Here is a 21757-nt window from a genome sequence, read left to right on the forward strand (position 1 = left end):
GAGGACCTGAGCTGCTGACCGTTTGCGGCACAGCCAGGCTAGTTCCCCGACACACCTGACTGAAGTAGCGATGCGTCTGGTTCCCCGCCGCCCCGGAGTGGGACGAGCCCCAGCCGAACCCCCTACGCCCCCAAAATTGAAGAAAGAGATATCTAATTATCATTGCTAGAGAATTAAACAAGCTGCGAACTACTGTACCAAACTTCATATTTCTTTCATACTATTAATAGAAAAAAAATCAAAAGGATGTTAGCAAATGCTTCAATAATTTATAACCACCACCACCAAATTTTTAGTTTAATTAATCTTACTTCCAATATTCATCACATATAGGAATATTTTCATTCCCTAATGTATGAATTGCTATAATATTTTATGCTTAGATATGTTGTATAAATCTGTTAGTCTTTAAGGTGCCACCGGACTCCTCGTTTTTGTGGATACAGACGAACATATCTACCACTATGATACTTTGTATAATTCTTGTAATTTTTTTATATAATTAAAAAGTTAATTACACACTGCTGTACTTAAATAGTCAACAGCAAGTGAAATAATGTAGTATTTTGGTTTTGACAATGCAAGCATCTCTATGAGGAGAGGGCAACTTAAAAATTCAGTTGTGGTCCCTAGGTCCCTGGCAAAGGCTCCCCAGCAGCTGCAATGGATTGATGTATCTCCAAGCTGTCTTCTATGGAGGGATGGTGAGGGAAGTGGCAATAATCTGACCCCGTATATATAACATCCTTACCTGGTCCCTGTAACTCTTTTATAGTTGTCCTTGGAATACACTGCTAGGATGCTGACCCCTGAGCCTATGTTAACCAGCAACATTGGATATGGATTATCAAGGCAGTAAGGCTTTTTCTGACACTGTTCAGGATCTGTGGGATTTTCAAAATAATAGCACTCTGGCTGGCCATTAAACCCAACAGAATCAACATACAGCAGGCCCTGGATCAAGCAGTCCAGCTCATCCAGTTTATGGAGCTGCAGGTCAGCAATCTGGAAGAGACCAAGAAGTTAATAAATGAACATCTGTTAGTTCAACACATGCAACACAGAGAAGGGCAAAAGGCTCTGATGAAGCACTTTGTACTGTTTGAGTTGCATAATGTGTCACTATTGAAGTAGCCAAAGTTCTATTTAAGCCAGAAGTCAAGTAAAAATAGATTGTTGTCTGCCCAACAACAGGCATATCACAAAATAATCAGTACTATACAGTACAGTAGCAGTTTTCAACCTTTTTTCATCTGTGGACCCCTTCAAATTTTTGAATGGAGGTGCGGATCTCTTTGAAAATCTTAGACAGCCTGCAGCCCCAGAGGTCCACGGACCAAAGGCTGAAAATCACTGCAGTACAGGCTTCAGGTTCCCTTTGCCTTAAAGAGATTTTCTGGACTACTTGCATGGCAAACTGCTGCCACCAAGTCAGAGTTCAGATTAATCAGAAAACTCTGCAGGGAAACCTACTCTGCAGCTGTTTAACAGTATTTGACATGCATAGACAGCAGCATTTCCCAGGATGCAGTTATCTATTTATTCCAACATTCAAATCAAACACTTCATTGAAATCTAAACTTAAGTAACTTCATAGCTAAAATACCACCATCCCCCGGTCCAGGCTTTATGAAACAGAAAGTAGGGAAAAAATTTAAATGTGTAAGATGTGCTATTGGCACATTACAAAATACAGAATTATTAGTAAGGATTTACACTTCTACAGCACCTTTTTATTCACCGATTTTAAAAAGCTGTTTCTTCCTTAGGTTATACAGGTGGATCAGTTTAGGATGTCTCATGAAAACATATTGGAAGTCATTATCTCCATGATTTAAATGTAAGAAACTAATCCCATGTGCACAGAAATAATCCTTGATAATGAAAGAATATGGCAAGAAGAGATATAAAATAACTTTTGTCTAAAAAAAGAATGTTTTCCTATGAAACATCAGAAGCCACCCATGACTCAAGCTTGTCATAACATATTACTTAATAGGCTCAGACTGACTGTTGCTTCCCGCTTGTATAATAGGACAGTTCTGTGGAAAGTATCTCTTTCAAGATGACACAGGGGTTGAGTCCATATCAGGGGAATAAACAACAGGGGGGAAAGATGCAGAGATAAAAAAATATAACTATCCCCTGCTCAGGTGCACTAGGTTGCACTGTTTACACGATGAATGAGGAGAATTAAAAGGAGCTGGAAAAACTAAAATTTTAAAGAAGTTTTATAAAAGTAGCCTTAAAGCTGCTTTATAAACATGCTGATTTGGAACAATCTCCAGTTATTAGATTGCCACTTCTCTAGTTGAATGAACAGCAACCAGAAAAGATGTGCTTCATCCTGAGACAGTTTAAGATGAACCCCACCATGCCTCATTAATTACAGAGGAAATAATTTTCTTGTTTTGCTAAATGCAACCCCGAGGTTAACTTTTAATTGCTCCAAATTCAGAGAAAAGTTTCCTACAGGAACCATAACCCTCTCCCAATATGTGCATATATTATAAGGATCTTTCCTCACATAGTCACACACCACAGATGCTGGAAGGTAAAATACTACATACTGTAGATGCATCTGTAGACAGATGCAATAGGCACAAATAGCAAAGGAAAATTCACTTTTCTCTATTACTGAAGGAGTGGAATGAAATATAGTTAGTCTCCAATACATTTTATTTGTAACTCACATCACACATAGTTCAGTGTTGTGTGAACATGCTGCATAATAAACATCTTGATATAATATGTATTAACAAGGGGCCATAATTAGTAGTTATATGACCCTTTATTCTGACTTTCAAAAACTTGTGGACTTAAAATCTCATTCAACATTGCACCATAATCATCATCTGTAAATGATTGTGTCTCTCCAATAAGTCAATTTCACATAATGAAAAGTATAACAACACGGCCCTAAGAATGAAATAACAACCTAAAGTATCAGTATCAAGAAGAATGTTGGGAACAAAATTATGATTCTGACAGCAAAAATTCTAATTTCTGCGACTCTTGGGATCCATCAAGAGCTCCATTAGAGAGAAATGGAATGTAGGGGAAATAGAGGAGGGTCTAACAGATCCGCTCGCTGCACCCAGGGGATGAAAAAGTTTCAATCCATGATAAAGTTTGTGGATGACACAAAGTTGGGAGGTATTGCCAATTCGGAAAAGGATCGGGATATCCTCCAGGGAGATTTGGATGACCTTGTAAACTGGTGTATTAGTAACAGGATGAAATTCAATAGTGAGAAGTGTAAGGTTATGCATTTAGGGATGACTAACAAGAACTTTAGTTATAAGCTGGGGACGCACCAGTTGGAAGTAACGGAGGAGGAGAAGGACCTAGGAGTCCTGGTTGATCGTAGGATGACTATGAGTAGGCAATGTGATGTGGCCGTTAAAAAAGCTAATGCGGTCTTGGGATGCATTAGGCGAGGTATTTCTAGTAGAGATAAGGAGGTGCTAGTCCCGTTATATAAGGCATTGGTGAGACCTCATTTGGAGTATTGTGTGCAGTTTTGGTCTCCCATGTTTAAGAAGGATGAACTCAAACTGGAACGGGTACAAAGAAGGGCCACTAGAATGATCCGAGGAATGGAAAGCCTGTCGTATGAAAGGAGACTTGAGGAGCTCGGTTTGTTTTCCTTAACCAAAAGAAGGATAAGAGGAGATATGATTGCACTCTTTAAATATATCAGAGGGATAAATACCAGGGAAGGAGAGGAATTATTTCAGCTCAGTGCTAATGTGGACACGAGGACAAACGGATACAAACTGTCAGTCAGGAAATTTAGGCTTGAAATTAGATGAAGGTTTCTAACCATCAGAGGAGTGCAATTCTGGAACAGCCTACCGAGGGAAACAGTGGGGGCAAAGGACCTCCATGACTTTAAGATTAAGCTGGATAAGTTTATGGAGGAGATGGTATGATAGGATAACGGGCTTAGTCAATAGGTCAATTAAGTGCTACATTGGTAATTAGTACAATGGGTCAATGATAGGATATTATTAGCCTTTTTCCAGAGGGTATAGCTGGAGAGTCTTGCCCACATGCTCGGGGTTCAGCTGACCGCCATATTTGGGGTCGGGAAGGAATTTTCCTCCAGGGTAGATTGGCAGTGGCCCTGGAGGTTTTTCGCCTTCCTCCGAAGCATGGGGCAGGGGTCGCTTGCTTAAGGAGTGGGTGGATCGGCTTATGTGGCCTGCGTCTTGCAGGAGGTCAGACTGGATGATCATAGTGGTCCCTTCTGATCTTGAATTCTATGATTCTATAACAGGGAAATGGGAATTTGCCCTGCTTTCAGGTGTCTGTGCTGGTGTCAGTTGCTGCACAATCATCTGAAAAAAGTCCTTCCTCTGCTCTCTTTCTCACAAAATATTCCCAGCAAAAAAATTACTAGAGAACAATTATTTTACCTCATTACAAAACATATTTTGTCACAAGTTTTGCCCCTCAATTTAGCAGGCTGAAAGTTCTTTATAACCGTTAATTATTTTAGCTTCAGAACACCTTTATGAGGTAAGTATTACTTACTCACATTCTACAGGTGAGGGAACTGAATTACAGAAAGCTTTATTTGCCCAATATCATACTATAAGTCAGTGGTAGCGTGAGAAAGAGAACCAGGTCTGTTCATTAACCAAAATCTATCCTCCTTCATAGAAGTGACTCAAGTAGCTTGCCCACATCAGAAAATAGATGTTGCCTTAGATCTCAACCATGGTATTGAGTAGGTCTATTTCTTTTCTGGTGACATCATTCTACCCTGCCACATTCTGATCCACCCTGGCTTCAACCTTCCAAGACCCAGTTTTGCTGAAAAAGAACCAAAGTTTCGTACACAATGCATGATAAAGGTCAAAGATTTATGTGAAAACTTTTACAATAAGGATGGCCTCCTGTAACGTCAGTGCATTCACTGATATTTTCCAGCCTTCTATCATCTCTTTCACATGAGAAAGTGAATGTACAAAGCCAGCTCCCTTCTGGCTGAAGCTGCCCTCCCCAGGAAGTTATTGATAACAAGGATTCTGCTGTCCATTGTAATGTCTCCCCAGCTCACAACACACACACAAATTTAATTTTAGGTTGGGAGGATGAAACAGCTGAACAAACAAGCAGGACTCTTGAGGGGAAAGATTGGAGCTTGTGAAATTTACAATGAGTTTTACTTGTTTAAAGTGGGAGCCATTTCTTGTTTTTTGTTACTGCATTGCACAAATGGCTTTGTTTGGGACCTCCTATTACATTTTTATTGGAGTGTTCTGGAAACAGTTACGATGGCCACAAAACAGAGAGGTTCTTAAGAAGGCCTGAAAAACCATCAGGAGCAGGAAGTTATGGACAAGTTTATCTCAAGCTTGGAAACTAGTGTGATCATAGAGGGAGCAATGCTGTATTCTATGCTTTCCCTAAAATAGGTAATTTCCAAAGATAGGCAGGTTCCAGGGTTAGACAGTGGGGTACAGTGGTGTGCTGGAGAAGTCAACAGATTCTACAAAAGCCACTGTTTGTAGGACAGAGACTACTCCATCTCCATGCCCACCTCCAAATATAGTACACCTGCTCAAAGAGTATATTTTTCAAATGCTTTCATTAAGGCCTTTCTGGCAGGTGTAATAATGAACAAAGGGAGACCAAGAGGGGTATAAGTTGACTTGACTCCAGGGAGAAAGAGATGACACCAGATAGTTGTCACCAGGGAAGTGGCAGCTGACACTGTGAATGGGGTCTTTACTGATTGATTTCCCCCCCAGTCTAGGGGAACATTTATTGCATCTTTGGGAAGGTTTAAGTCCTTGACATTAGTAAAGTAATTATCCACAGGAAAGTCTGACCATGCTGGTACAGAGTAGAAAATTCTTTGCAAGTAAATGACATGTTTGAGGCCAGGTCTACGCTACAGAGCTATATTGGTATAACTACATCACACAGGGGTGTGAAAAATCCATACCCCATAGCAACATAGGTATACCAACCTAGCCCTCCTCCCACCCCACCACGCGCTATGTCAATGGGAGAAGCTCTCCTGTCAGTGTGGGATTGTCTTTACTTAAGCACTACAGAGGTGCAGCTGCATTGTTTTAAATGTAGACCTGCCCTCACACTTCAATAACAAAGAATAAGATGACTCAGCCCACTTCAGGAACATCAATGGCTAAATCTGAAATATTTGCAAGGAAATATATGGTCTCATTAGGACCTGCCAGGGCAGAGATGAGTATACATTTTTTTTAAAACGAAGTCAAAAAAGACACATACAAATTCAGTTGTATTTGTGTTTTCAAAACCAATTCAAACAGTTACAATTTTTTTGGGTGTTCTATATAAAATCTGAATTTTAGAATCCTATCTAAATATAGCTTAAAGTTACAGTTGTTCCTTTCTGGGCTTTTCTTGGAATTACGTAAACTTATTTCTAATATTTAATATTTTGCAAGTGCATTTTTAAACCAATTGTATCAATTGCAATAGCCCCACTTGCTACAGTTCTGGTTTTTTTTATGCCTTCTCTCTCTTCCAGGCCTCACTCTAATTTTTCCATTTTCTTTTGTATAACGGATCACAGTATACCTTTACAGTATATCTCCCTCTCCCCTACACCCTGCTAGAATGGTGTTCTCCACTTCCTCCCTTAATATTCTGCCTCCTCCCCACAAAAATCTCTTTGAACCTACTTCTCTTCTAGTTTACCTCATTCCTACTCACCCCCATTCAGAGTTTGGAAATCTGCCCATACACTTACAAGTCTAAGAACAAGCCATACTAGCAACAGACTGACATGAATGATGGGTGGGGTTCCACTATTTAAGGGCAGTCCCAATCCAAGCTGGAGAGAAAGGGGAGGTGGCTAGGATACCTACCAGGGTGCTATTCCTGGACCTCCCTCCTCACTTGAGAGGATCCATTTTTTATATCAGCCTGCAGATAGTAGGTATCTGATAAGTTTTAAGATCCTCTCTCCTCCAACCTCCTTTGGAAGCTGGAGCGAAGAAAGGAGCATTCTCTGTTCTCACCAGAGCTTCCTGGCTGCTAAGGGTGATGGTGACAGTAAGAGTTTTCACTACTTTACCTTTCCCAAGATTCCACTGTTGACTCCTCTGCCCCAAGGTGACAGCTTCTAGCCTTCTCAAGCAGAAGAAGAAGAGTAAAACTAACAAGAATTTTGTCAGTATCACAGCTACCCAAAGGATTCTGAATAACAGTGGTAAAACTGACACCATTCTTCTGTATCTTGGAGAGCTATGGGCAGCAATAGAGACATGGGGAGCTGCCTTTATGCAGTCAGCATGGTACCCATCAATTTGTTCACATCAAGGTTATCTTTGCAATCATCGGGCCTTTTAAAACAAAAGCTCAGATTTTCCAGTAGCTGACGGCACTCTTTGGGGAATCTTCCTACTGGCTATGTGAGCAAGTGGATTTTTCAAGCCCTGCATAGAAGGTATAGATCAGGGGTCTCAAACATGCGGCCCACGGGCCGCATGCGGCCCTCGGAGCTCTTCCCTGCGGCCCGCGGAGCTCCCCCAGTTACTTCCTGTCGCCGCCAAACTCCCCTCACCCCCGCCCCCCTCCCCGAGTTATTTTCTGTGCCTAAGCTCCCCGCGCGCTGCTCCCCAATGTTTGGGGCCGGGTCTCTCCCCTGGCCCCACCTGCCGCCCCCACGCGCCTCCCCCCAGTGTCTACCAGCCCCCACTTGCTGCCCCCTCACCGCCCGGTAGCCTGCCCGGGAGCTGACGCTGACTCCACTCCTCCTCCGCTATGCCGGCTTCCGGCATCACCTGCTGCCGCAGGGTCCTAGCGCCCCCCTGCACTAGGGCCAGGGCAGGCTGCCCTTCCCCTAGTCCTGAGACTCTCCAATGCCCCGAGCCTCTCCAATGCCTCAAACCCCTCACCCTCAGCCCCACAGCCCTCACCCCTGCACCCCTCCTATCCCCAAACTCCGTCCCAAAGCCTGCACCCCCACCCCCTGCCGCAGCCTGGAGCCTGCACCGAGCACAGAGCCTGCACTCCAGACCCCCTCCCCCACCCAAACTCCCTCCCAGAGCCTTAGGCAGTAAATCTAAGTGCGTGTTTTGTCCTTTGAGTGAGGTGCATTACTGAGTGTATATATTTATTAAAACTGCTTGGAAATGACTTCGTCAAAAAAAAGAACACTCATGGAAGAAAAGAGAGTTTTCCAAGACAAATGGGAGAATTTATATTTTTTCACAGAGGTAAAAGTTAAAATTCAATGCCTTATTTGTCAGCAAACGATTGCTGTTCCCAAGGAGTATAACGTGCGTCAGCACTATGACACGATGCACCGTGAAAAATATGATGCATTCACCGGAAAAATCCGAGAGGAAAAAGTTCAGCAACTTAAAGCAGCATTTGCCAAGCAAAGAAATTTATTTTCAGGGATTAACAAGTCTAGCGAAGATTCAGTAAGAGCAAGTTTTGTGATAAGCGAAATGATAGCTAAATCATCGCGACCTTTTACAGAAGGCTTATTCATAAAAGAACGTCTTATGAAGGCCAGTGAAATTTTATGTCCTGATAGGAAGAAAGTTTTTGAAGGCATAAGCTTGTCTGCAAATACAGTTGCCTGCAGGATAACGGATTTAGCTGATAATGTGCAAAAACAATTGATTCAAATGGCAAAAGACTTTGAAGTATTTTCAATTGCTCTTGATGAGAGTACAGATGTATCAGATACCGCACAGTGTGCAGTGTTCATTTAGAGGTGTGGACTGCAATTTGAATATAACTGAAGAATTGCTAGACTTAATGCCACTGAAGGGTATCACAACGGGACGTGACATATTTCAAGGATTGGAAGAGTGCATTGAAAAAGCTGTTGGTGGCGCTTAGCACTTTCCAGGAGGGAGGGGGGAGGAGCGGGGAGCCGCGCGCTTAGGGGAGGAGGTGGAGAAGAGGCAGGGCAGGGGCGGGGCCTCATGGAAGGGGTGGATTGGGGGTGGGGCCAGGGGCAGCAAGGGGGCGTGTCAGTGATGCGGCCCTCGGGCCAATGCACTAGTCCTCATGCGGCCCTCGGGGTCATTTGAGTTTGAGACCCCTGGTATAGATCAAGATTCCATCAGTAACAAAGAACAGCCTTTTGAGAATAACAACTATGTAGTGAATCACTGAACAGACTTTCCCTATTCTCATTTATGGGTACTTTTGCTCCACTGTTTCATATTATTTAAAAAGTAGGTAAGATGTACATTATAAAATTAACAGACGTACACTAAGACAATTTGCACCTCTTGAGTGTATTGACGTATAATTGTTCACAATTTTAATGAACACACAAAAATATCATTCCAGCTTAAAATGACTAGAAATAATTTATATGGACAAGTTTTCATTACACTTTTGAGTGTAAATTTAATACGGAAATATTTCAGCTTTCAGGACATGTCAGGATCCACCATCTGTCAGAAATCAGTCTAACCCTATTACTTTCCATTGCAGTGACTAACAATACACTCCTAGAAACAGACACTTTGAATCTGCCTGAAAATGCCTAAGGTTGTTTTAAAAGAGAAAGTGTTTACAAATCAATTTTAAAAGGTTAGAAACTACCTTCCCCACTCCCACCCTGGTAAAGTGCCTAAAGCGCTTCCAGGGATATCTCATTAGATTGGTTCTCTATAGAATAGAGAACAAGGTCCCCACCTAGACCCACTGAAATCCAGAAGAATTTTGCCACTAACTGCAATGGGAGTGGTTCTGATGTCAGATTTATAATTCACAAGCTAAATAAATATGGTAGGGAAACATGGCAGTCTTTTATAGAAATGTCAAAGATTTGGAGGCACATCTCTCACCCCACATCTCAAGTGTCTCTCATCTACACTTTCTCTGTAACGTAAGCCAAGTGACAGAGTGAGTTATTTCTTGTTATATAACAAAGCATTTTATTGTGGAAGAAACATGCATTTTGGATAGACAGAGTATTCCAGAAGAAGGTGAAGAATTTTCAAAGGATTTATATTGCAGGTGAGCAAGCAAAGAATCCCATGTCCTCTTTACAGACATAGGCGTCAGGTTCCCTATTTCAGGTTAAGCACCCCTTCGCAGCGAAGGGTCACTCTGCAGCACCCTGCCTCTGACTTCCCCTTCTTCACTGGGCATCAAAGTTCCACCTAATTTTTCCCTTTTACCAGGGCCAAAGTACCTCAGCTTTCCACCATAGGAGGACATGGCAGGGCTCCTCCACAGCTTAACAAGGACTCTCTGACACACCCAGTCTCCTTTAAGTAAATTTATTTATCCAAACATAAGCATGTAACAGACCACCCCCCCACACACAAAAATTTCCCAAACCCACAGTTCCTCAGCTCTCCCTTTGTCCTAGGATTTCATGGCCTATCCTGCCAGTGGGGTCTCAGGTAATCCTGCCACTTGCAGCACCCCAGTCCTTGCCAGCTCCCTTCTCATATCCAGCTCTGCTCTCAGCCAATTCTGTTTCCCTTCTGGAACACCAGCCCCCAGGGCGACCTCCATAGGCACCTGAGCCCTTGTTCCAGGAAGCTATCACAGGAGTTAGGCCTACTCCTCTGTGGTTCCTCTCCCCAGGCACAGTCTGCCACAATCACTCCTCCTCATCCCATCCTCTTACAGGCCTTTTTCGCTCCAGGTACAGCCCTCCCCACCTTTAATTGGTTCAGTTGGGCCTAATAAATACTGACAACAGGGAGATGGGCCTGGTCCACTCACAGGATCCAGCTACCCTGTGACCTATTACTCATGAAGAAGTTGACTTAATACAGACCAATGAAAAATGGTCAGAACTGAGCGACAAACTATGTAAAGAAAAACTGCCAGCACAGCTAGCTCCCAGGAACAGCAGTGCTGCCTACTAGTAAATGCAACCAGTAAAATCATTCAGGAAGGAAGGAAAAAGGCCAAGCTCAAAATTCTACCATATTACTAACTCATTCTTGTTCATGTTCCTCTCAGAGGATTATATATTGCCCTCTGGCTGATAAGTGAAATCACAGAAATAGGCTTAAGAGATGAATGAATCCAGCTGGATCCTAGAACTCCAAGGAAGAATGCTCAAATGCCAGAAGCACGGCAGCAATCGCCTGGGGAATTATCAATCATTTTTGCCCAGGACCACGGGATGATCCCCAGGCACTCCTTTCTCCTGCACTGTCCTAAATCACCAGGGTTTACAAATGGCCTACATCAGAGAGGGAGACTAAACAGCAAATCCAGCTGACTGTGGCATAGGAGATTTTTACCTGCCTCCCTGTTTCTGCGACTAAAGGTTTCATTTTCAGAGGTGATGAGAACTCACAGTTCCCTCTGACTTTTCTTTGGAATTGCAGGTGCTTAGCACCTCTAAGAATCTGCCTCTGCAACTCAGAATTGGAACAGCTCCAAATGGTGAGCTATTTGGTGATGGTACTGGACTGCTTTCAGTCAGGCAACCTTCTTCAGTGTAGCTCTAGTTTTTCTGGTCTACTGAATCTAGTATCTGAGGAAGAAGGTACAAGTGTGTAACTTCTGCCAGTTGAGTGCCACCCAGTTTTGCAGATAGAGATTCTGGATGAGGTTTGCTGATCACATGCAACAGTCCTTTGTCCCTTTTGATTTGTGGAAGCCAGCGGGGAGTGCTTAGACTCACTATGGCAAGGATCAATAATGCAGGAAAAGTGTTTCTAGGTCCTAGAAGCTATACTATACCACTTCTCCAGTGGTCCCATAAACTTGGGCAAAAATAAAGTTTGATTTTAAAATGATGTTTTAGCTCCTAACATTTTGAAGATGTTGAGGTAAGGGAATTGTTTTATTTTCAGTGTAATATTTAGTCACTTATTGTTTTAATTACACATCTACATCTGGATTGGATGGGGTAGTAATGTTGTATCTGTATAATAGTAACATGTATTCACTCACCACTTCACCTATACCTGAAATTAAGAACATATCACCCCTTTCTAAGAAATCTTCACCAGCTTCCTGTTTTGTTTTATGACTAGCAACCATTATTCCAACTGATGGAGGAGTAGGCTGAACAGCAGGACCAATCACTGTGGAGAGATATGAAATGGGGAACTGAAAAGTTAATATTTGAGAAATGGAGAGAATAGGAAGGAATAAGGGTATTTGAGATCAAATCTGTGGAAAATATTTAAAGCTAGAAGGGAGAATTGGAACTCGATTCTTGAACAGGCAAGTAGTGGTGATTCTTTGGGGAATAAAAGAAAGCAGCAGCAATACTAAAAGTTACATTACTGCTTGGATATGAAAGTGTTATTTTGCAATAATAGGGCAGACACTTTCCTGCTACAGCTATGCAATCCTGAAGGAAACTAGACAGTACAATTCATGGATATTTAGAAATACTGTTATGAAATACAAAAATGAATGTTACAAGGGGAAAAAATACAAAAGTAGGCTACAGAAGTTAAATAAAGCATTTTACCAATATACATAGCTCCATAGTTTTATATGAATGCAATCAGATTAAACACTGTTTCTATGAAAGGATGCATCTAAATTTTTGCTATATACATCCCCATAGTTAGGTTATACATTACAACTCATTACAGTGTACATGTAAAAGTATGAAGTGTGCAAGAAACTCAGAGAATGACATTTCAATGCTTCAGGACACAGATTCTTAAACTGTGATCCATGACAAAATAAGCCACTGTGCAACCTTTTCTCTCTGATGTACGCCTTGCCACTATTATCCAGGCTCAAAATACATTGCCACAATGTACTATACAGATGGATACAACTCAGGATGATTCAGAAGCTGAATAAGCAGACTGCAGCATTCTGCACTAAGTGATGTTACACATTGGCAGTAATTCAGACCTGTGTTCTGGGGGATGCCATGGCTTCTAACAAGCTTCTGCGTGGAATTCAAAGTATTGATTTTAATGTATCAAGCTCTCATTGGTTTAGGACCTAATTGCTCTCCCCCTGTGACAGGTAGTTGCAGTTGAGATCAGCAGGGGCACTGGAGCTTCCTCAATACAAATGACAAAAAGCTGCTGGCAGGGCCTTCTCTAGGGGATGGGTCTTCTGTTTTGAAACTCACTTCCCCCACCCACTCAAGCTGTCAGAGCCCAGATTTTTTTAGAAGCAGCAAAGAATCCTGTGGCACCTTATAGACTAACAGACGTTTTGCAAACAAACGTCTGTTAGTCTATAAGGTGCCACAGGATTCTTTGCTGCTTCTACAGAACCAGACTAACACGGCTACCCCTCTGATACTTGACAGATTTTTTTAGCCTTCCCTGGAGGCTGCAAAAGGCATCTTTTTTTCCCTTCTTCTTCTTCTCTTGTGAAAGGCTGATGAGAAGAGAGTGGGCCAAGATTAACACATTTATGGGAAGTCCTTTGCTTATTTAGTAATTTTAGTGTATGGGATAGGTGCCCAGAACACAAGATGAGCACCTGTAAGTTTCAGAAATTTGAGACATATTAATCTCATGAGCGGTATGTGACGACCATGACCAGACCCACAGAACAGTTCACTGGAGATCAAAACAAATGGATCCATTATCAAGAGATTGCAAAAGGGTAGAGTAGGACAGAAATATCTCCTCCCCCTTTTCTCATCAGGTTGGACAAAAATCAATGATTTATAAATTAAAAAAAAAACAAAAATAACCCAGCTTTTTAAAATTTAAACATTTTTCTTTTAAAAAATAAACTCATTTAAAATTTACTTTGAAATTATGATATTCGTTAAAGGCCTAAACTTACTATAATCTATTAAAATCATTTAAATATTTTTTTTTTAAATTAAGCAGTATTTGTTTGCACTGGCTAATGACCTGGAACTAGCATCTGTTGCAGTCCTAACAACTTTTGGCAGCCTTTTTCAGAGAGAGAGAGAATATTTTATTCATTTAAGTTTATTCAACTACTTCAAAATCAATGACTATAGTTCATTCAAAGTTAAGAAGCTGACTGGGATTTGAAAAAAGGAGGAAAGCTTGTTTTTCTCTTCCAATCTAAGAATGAAAACTAGGTGTGATGATGAGATCTAATTCTAAACTGCTGAAGGACATGGTGACCAGAAACAATTAGTTCAATTCATTAACAACAGATATTTCCTTTGTGTAATAAATCACTTGGTTTTAAATGAAAAACGTGTTTTGATAAATTTTCTTATGTATCTAGCAGATCTACAGTAGCCTTATTTAACTCATTAAATAATAATTTTAAATGCTTTCAGGGGCATTTTTAATTGAATTAAAATTTCTATCCAAACAGACCTTGAAACAAGTCACAAGTAAAAAAATTAATTGTCATCTAATAAATAAGAAAATGTATTTGCTTAAATAAATCCCCCTGGTTAGCAAGAAAAATACCAAATTCAGTGTTAAAGGCTATACATAGTTGCAAACTGATGACATGTTTTAATGATTACCAACCAAAGAGAATCAAGCTCTCTTTAATAACTAAAAAAATAACTAAAAAGCACAAATGAAAAACAGGATTATCATTGATTATTTAAATCAAAGTCTGCTTACTTATTTAAAATCAATCCACCAAGTCTCTCAGGAGACTTCTAAGGAAGTATTGTTCTAAATAGTTCTTCCCAATTAGCAATTCTTTAAGTTAAAAAAGTGACCATCTAGGAGTGACAAAGAGGTAATTTTATTGAAAACTTTAGTTAATAGAAAGATTCTCTTGTATTTGGTTTTGGAGAAGGACTCACAGATAGATGCTCCTTAGTGAGATTATGTGCATTTCCCACATACCGTTCTGAAGTCCTCTTCAAACTTGTAAGCCCCGCCTCCCGTGGCACAAAGGGTAGTGTGCAGGCTGGAGAAGTTCTTTTCACTACCCATCTGTATGAACCTATGCATGGCACAAGTTGGAAAGCGGATGAAGTGCAAATTCCCTTTGCGTCCACACATGGTCAAGTTTTTCAGTTCAAGATGGACATCGCGAATGCCAGTTTTACCATAGGCTGTATTGGAAGTCAAGTATTTCCTAATGCTTTTCAGGTTTTCTACTTCCTCCTGTTCCTCTTCTGCTGTAATGTCTTTTGGTTCAAAGTAGACCAGTTTAACCAATGTTCCACCAATATCCATTCCGAACCACGGAAATGCTAGGAAAGGAGGGGAAAAAAGAGAGAGGTGCTATAAATATCTTAGTTTATCATATTACTTAGAGTATCTACAGAACTGAAATTCAAGTTAGCAAAGTTTACAAGATCAGAGCCTGATCCTAAGGACTGCTGGACACTTGCACCTATTGGACATGATCAGAGCTCATTCATGAAACTTCAGAGTTAAAACAAAATTTCAGAGAAACTGAAAAACGAGCCTCTAGGCACTTCCTCAAACATATTTTTCTTCAGAGAAATATAATCAGATGTTATGAATATATTACTGAAATAATCTATTTTACTTGGCACTAGAGATTACCACATCTTCAAATAGGATGCTTATTGAATTTCATCTACTTTGAATCCTAGCATTGCGAATTAAAATGGATTGGGGGAAAATTAAAAAGGAACAGGAGAGTGAAGTTGAGAGTCATGCTGGCAGTGCATAACAGCGATATTCCCTTTCCTCTCCCTTTTGTCCTACTCTGCTCTTTATTTGGGAAACAAGCTCTCCAGAAATAGTGTCTGCCTTCCCATCTTTGACATCGGTAAAAGTGCTGAAGCTAAGATTCCTAGACTGGCCAGCTGCTCCAAATTTTCTAAGTAGCCACACTGGCATGGCACATTTTCTTCTTGACAAAAGAAAGGAAGAAAACACCAGCATTGTAGTGTTAACTCCACGATCTCGAGACATCATCAGAAAGTAAAAGTATTAGTGAAACTTTATTTTAGTGCTTAAAAGCTCATGAGCCCATCCCTCAAACCAAACCCGTTTCTGGACATAGATTCTGTGTACTATTTGTTCCTCATGATCTGTATGCACTGAAAATACTACTATTCAGACTGCAGCACATCTTCCCGTCACCTCCACCATGGGCCAAGTGTAACAAAGGTTTCGCTTTATCAACAGTAGGAAAAACATTAAGCGTTACATACAGCAGGCAGCCAATTTGGCAGAGCAGCCCATTTGTGGATGAGAAAGTATTCCCACCTGTAAGTAGGGCCCTACCAAATCCATGGCCATGAAAAACACGTCACGGACCGTGAAATCGGGTCTCCCCCTGTGAAATCTGGTCTTGTGTGCGCTTTTACTCTATACTGTAGGATAGTGGTTCCCAAACTGGGGTTCGTGAAATGTTACAGGGAGTTCTCAGGAAAAGTTCCCTAATGGGGGACAGAGTCGTCCCTAGGGATCCCAGGCAGCACGGGGCCCCTTGACTTCCAAGAGCTAAGCAGATCAAAGTAAGCATATCTACCACACTGAGATTTAAACTTCAAGACTCTTATAAGAAATGGAAAAGGAGGTGGATATTTTCTGCAGCTTTAAAATTAAATAGGCAGCTAGTATTGTTTTTAAAATTATTATTATGAACAAGTTTAAGCTTTGTTGTAATGTGTGTTGTTTTCCTGGACTAATCAAGACCTGAATGCTTGTGTAGGAGGAACTCTGAATTGTCCTCTTAAATACCTTCATGCTGTTTCACAGCTGATACTCCTTGATGAAACACAGGAGCCTTGTTTTATAACAGGCTTATTCGAAGTGATACAAGCTATGAAAGTGAGATCTTGGAAGAGTGTTGCTGTTTTCATAATGTAATAAAAATACTGTAATGATAAATAATAATAAATAGTGTGTAATAAGCATGTCATAAAAACAACTTTTATATTTCCAAGATCACTGCTTTTATAATTTATACTCAGATAAAGGAGAAAATCCCTGGAAATAGTCATTTTTAGGAGGGAGTTCGCGAGTCTTGACATTTTAGTGAAAGGGGTTCACAGGTTGTTGAAGTTTGGGAAACCACTGCTATAGGGATTTCATGGCGGGAGACCAGCATTTCTCAAATTGGGGATTCTGTCCCCAAAGGGAGTTGCAGGGGGAGGAGGGTCACAAGGTTATTTTAGGGGGGTTGCAGTATTGCCACTCTTACTCCTGTGCTGCCTTCAGAGCTGGGTGTCCAGAGAATGGTGGCTGTTGGCCAGGTGCCCAGCTCTGAAGGCAGCAGCGCAGAAGTAAGGGTGGCAATACTATACCATGCCATCCTTCTGCGCCGCTGCTGGCACCTCTGCCTTCAGAGCTGGGATCATGGCCAGCAGCAGCCACTCTCCAGCTGCCCAGCTCTGAAGACAGTGCTGCCGCCAGGAGCAGTTCAGAAGTAAGGGTAGCAGTACCACAACACCCCCTACAATAAGCTTGCGACGCTCCCTCCCCCACCACCAACTCCTTTTTGGGTCAGGATCCCTACAATTACAAAACTGAAATTTCAGATTTAAATAGCTGCAATCATGACATTTACAATTTTTAAAATACTATGACCATGAAATTGATCAAAATGGACTGTGAATTTGGTAGGACCCTAACTGTGAGGTAAGAAAATAACCTGATTAAGGTGAAACAGACACCACTTGGAACTAAAATTTTGGATGTGATCTTAAAGCCACCTTGTTCTTGAACTGAGCATATGGAGGATCTGCCATTAAGGCTTATATAACACTGACTCTTCTTGCAGATGTTATCGCCACAAGAATGGCACTCCTCTCCCAGCAGACAGCCTATGAGCATGTTGCTATTGGGTCAAAAAGCAGACCCATTAGCACCGCCAACACCATATTAAGGCCTCACAAGAGGACCATTTCCTTCACTGGAGGAGAAAGGTGAATAATACCTTTGAAAATCATTATAGGGAGTTTTAGAATACAGACTTTCTTTGGACAGGATGATGTAAAGCTGAGCTCGCAGCCAAATGAACCTTCAGGGACCTAAGAGCAAAGACCAAAGATTTCAAATGCAACAATTAGTCCAAAATGTCCTGAATCCAAGTTGACGTGGGCTGAATTTGCTCGGACGTTGCCCAAATCAAAAATCATTTTCATGTAGACAAATAGATGGGTTTTCTACAACTATGCAGAATTTCCTGAACCACTTCCGAGCATTGCTGCTCCTCCTTGAATATGGGGAGAGATATGAGGGAAGGCATACATCAGGCTCTCTTCCCAATTCAGATGGAACACATCGGAAAGGGACTCCAGGCTGATTTCTGCTCAGGAACAGAACTGATAACACTTTCGGTTGTCCTTTGTCACAAATAAGTCGATCGAAGAAGGGATGCCACCTCATTCTCAGAAAATGGACCTCAACACTGTATGCTGAAGTGCCAAATTTTCATTGCTTTATGACCAAGCTGGCTGTACCAGGCTCCTCCCTGTTGTTCACATAACACATTGCTGTAGTACTATCCTGGAGTACATGCACTGCTGCTCCTTAAATATGGTCCTGGAAGGTGTTGTATATTGCCTGAAGTTCCAGCACATTGACATGACCAGTTGCTTCCTGTTCCACCCACAAGCCCTGAATCATTAATTAACATTGATGCTTCTCCCCCAACCTATTGAGTAGGCATCAGTAACTAATGTTCTTATTGGTGGAGGACAGACAAAGGGACCCCCCCCACAACATTCCTTACAATGCTCCATCTACCATTGCACAGAGTCCAGTATTTCTGGGGGCACTCACATAAGACTGTCCAATGATTGGCAACTTGGATGACAGACTAACCTCAGCCATTACTGATGGGTATGAAGATGCAACCTCGCACGCTATACTATGTAAATGCATACAGCCATATGGCCTAGTAACCGTCTGCCTTCACAGGCTGTTGTGGAAGGATGCGATTGGAGGTCCAGACATAGGTACTGAACTGCCTGGAATTGTTCACATGGGAGAAAGGCCCTTGAATTTGTAGAGCCCCAATGAACTTGAATTTTTGGGTTAGGTTTAGAGTAGGGCTGTCGATTAATCACAGTTAACTCACACGATTAACTTGAAAAAATTAATCACGATTAATTGCACTGTTAACCAAAAGAACACTAATTGAAATTTATTAAATATTTTTGGATGTTTTCTACATTTTCAAATATATTGATGTCAATTACAACACAGAATACAAAGTGTACAGTGCTCACTTTATATTATTTTATTACAAATATTTGCACTGTAAAAATGATAAAGAAATAGTATTTTTCAATTCACCTGGTAGAAGTACTGAAGTGCATTCTCTTTATCATGAAAGTGAAACTTACAAATGTAGATTTTTTTGTTACATAACTGTACTCAAAACAAAACCATTTTTGTAATTGCGCGATTAATTTAAAAAAAAAAATCACGCAACAGCCCTAAGTTAGAGTTGATTTTTCTTTGTGCAGGATCATCCCCCGTCTAATGTGAATTGGACATGACTAAGGACTCACTTCCTGGATCTGCTTCTTACTAACTGTAATAAAAAGTTCCTCCTCTACCTTGGTGGGTCCTGGCTTATTGGTGGATTCTGCTAGCCTCAGAGATCTTCCTGTATTGGATCAGGAGTTGGGAGGTTTTGGGGGGAACCCAGTCCCACCCTCTACCTCGGGTTCCAGCCCAGGGCCCTGTGGACTGCAGCTGTCTAGAGTGCCTTCTGGAACAGCTACACGATAGCTACAATTCCCTGGGCTACTTCCCCAGGGCCTCCTCCCAACACTTTTTTTGTCCTCACCACAGGACCTTCCTCCTGATATCTGTTAATGCTTGTACTCCTCAGTCCTCCAGCAGCACATCCTCTCACTCCCAGCTCCTTACACACACACCACTAACTGGAGTGAGAGCCTTTTTATACTAGGTGTCCTGATTAGCCTTAATTAATTCTAGTAACGTCCCAATTGGCTACAGGTGCCCTAATTAGCCTGCCTGCCTTAATTAGTTCTAGAAAGTTCCTGAGTGTTCTGGAATAGTCCCTGTTATCTTACCCAGGGAAAAGGGACCTGCTTAACCTGGAGCTAATGTATCTACCTTCGACCACTCTCTTGTAGCCATCTGGCCTGACCCTGTCACATAACCAATCATTCAAGAATGGGAAGACATGAAGGCCCCCTTCTTCTGAGATAGGCCACTACCCACCAGCATGTATGTGGTAAAAACATGTAGGACTGAAGACAGGCCAAAAGGAAGAACTTTGTCTTGGTAGTGTTGGCTTGCGACAAGGAATCTCTGGAACTTCCTGAGATCTGGGAAGACTGACATGTGAAAATAAGCATCTTGGAGATTGAGAACAGCAAACTGGTTGTTGTGATTCAGTGCAAAAATATTAGCAGCCAGGGTAACCATGTGGGATCTCACATATTTGATGTACCTGGTGGGATTGCAGCAATCAAGAATAGGTCTTATTCCTTCCTTGACTTGGGGATCAGGAAACACCTGGAGTAGCATCCCTTTCCACCATGCTGATGAGGACCCTCCTGTATAGCTTCTGCTGAAAAAGCTGTGACTCATAAGAAGGGTCCCTGAAAAGGTACGAGATGGAGGGGAAGACAAAAATTGAATGGAGTACCCCAATCCCAGACTGCTTAGGACCCATCTGTCAGTCATTATCGCTTCCCAAGCACTGCAGAAGTGAAAAAACCTGTCCCTAAACTGAGATGATGAAGTTGAGATGTTCACAACTGGTCTGCTGCTCTCAATATGCAAGGCAAATAGGCTGCCTGGCTGACAGTGGAGGGGGACAAAGTGGCTGGATAAAACTAGACCCTAAAGATCTCCTCCTCTGAAACTTATTCCCCTTCTGGAGTAGTCTTGTCTCAGTTGGTAAGGTGTCTGCCTAAAATATGGTTGAGGGCAGTACTACTGCTAACTGCCAAAATTATGCATCCTTGTTGCTGGAGTATAAATCCCCAAAGAGCACAGATTTGCTTGAGAGTCCTTAAAAGAATGTAAAGTCTCATCCATTTTGCCTGACAATAGAAGTTGACCATTGAAATGTAGTCTTCCACACACTGTTGGCTAGCTGCTGCTACTCCTGAATTCTACAACTACAATGCTCATAGTGACCACCAAAGCCATAACTCCCTGTCAGCCATATCAGCTACATGCAGGGCCGATTACAAATAAATCTTTGCAACCAAACTCCACAACAAATGCCTTGAACTCCTCTGTAGAGGATTTGGGTAACTTGTCCATAAACTTGGCTAAACTTGGATACAGAGTTCCAGGTCACATTATTTTATTTGGATAGCAATGCCTGCTGGTTTGCAATTTGCATTTGTAAGGCGGCAGTCCAATAAGTTTTCCTGCCCATGAGATCCAACATCTTTGCCCTCAAGCATGGACTTGTACCTCCCTTGATATGACCTCTCATTGGCTCCCTGAGATCAAGAACTGAAGAATGTCCACTAGCTTATGTGTTTTCTCCTGCACAAATTCAGCCTATACACCGAAGGCTGAAGCCAATTGTCTAAGGAGGTCCTGATGTGCCACATGTCCTCAGTTATTGGTGAGGAAGCTCGTAGCATGAGAACTGGGGCCAATGGAGAAGTCAGCACTCTGAAGATTGGCAGGGGCAACACACTCACTTGATACCAACGCTGAAAGATGCACTCATCACGCGCATGAGAGCTTTGAATCAAACAGTAAATAAAGAAACCAGTGACAAGGTTTTCATGCATGACTAGTGTTGTGCATGTGATGAGGTGTCCCAACATCATGTCAGTTTCTGGAAATTCCACGGAATCATTAACAGGTAGAATGAAAAAAACTGTGCTATTTGAGGTGAACAAATATTGTAGTCAACAGGATTAACAACACATGAAGGACTTACATAATACAGGGGGCAATAATTATGTAGTCTACCCACTTCTTAAAAAGCCTAA

At 41.7% G+C, this 21757-nt stretch overlaps 1 protein-coding gene across 3 annotated transcripts in view; it reads right to left on the reverse strand.

Annotated features, from left to right (window-relative positions):
- PANK1 (pantothenate kinase 1) overlaps nucleotides 1–21757 on the reverse strand; it is a 42677-nt gene that overhangs the window by 11599 nt on the left and 9321 nt on the right. For 2 of the 3 annotated variants that reach the window (XM_045024131.1, XM_045024133.1), the window contains exons 2-3: nucleotides 14730–15082; nucleotides 752–1005 (exon numbers count right to left, since the gene is read on the reverse strand). In XM_045024131.1, coding sequence (XP_044880066.1) covers nucleotides 752–1005; nucleotides 14730–15082 — 607 coding nt within the window. Of the gene's footprint in view, nucleotides 1–751; nucleotides 1006–14729; nucleotides 15083–20244; nucleotides 20387–21757 lie in introns of those variants that run through there. The other variant, XM_045024134.1, reaches the window with a different exon arrangement.

The sequence above is a fragment of the Mauremys mutica genome, chromosome 7 (assembly GCF_020497125.1).
Source record: "Mauremys mutica isolate MM-2020 ecotype Southern chromosome 7, ASM2049712v1, whole genome shotgun sequence".
NCBI classification, from domain to species: domain Eukaryota; kingdom Metazoa; phylum Chordata; order Testudines; family Geoemydidae; genus Mauremys; species Mauremys mutica.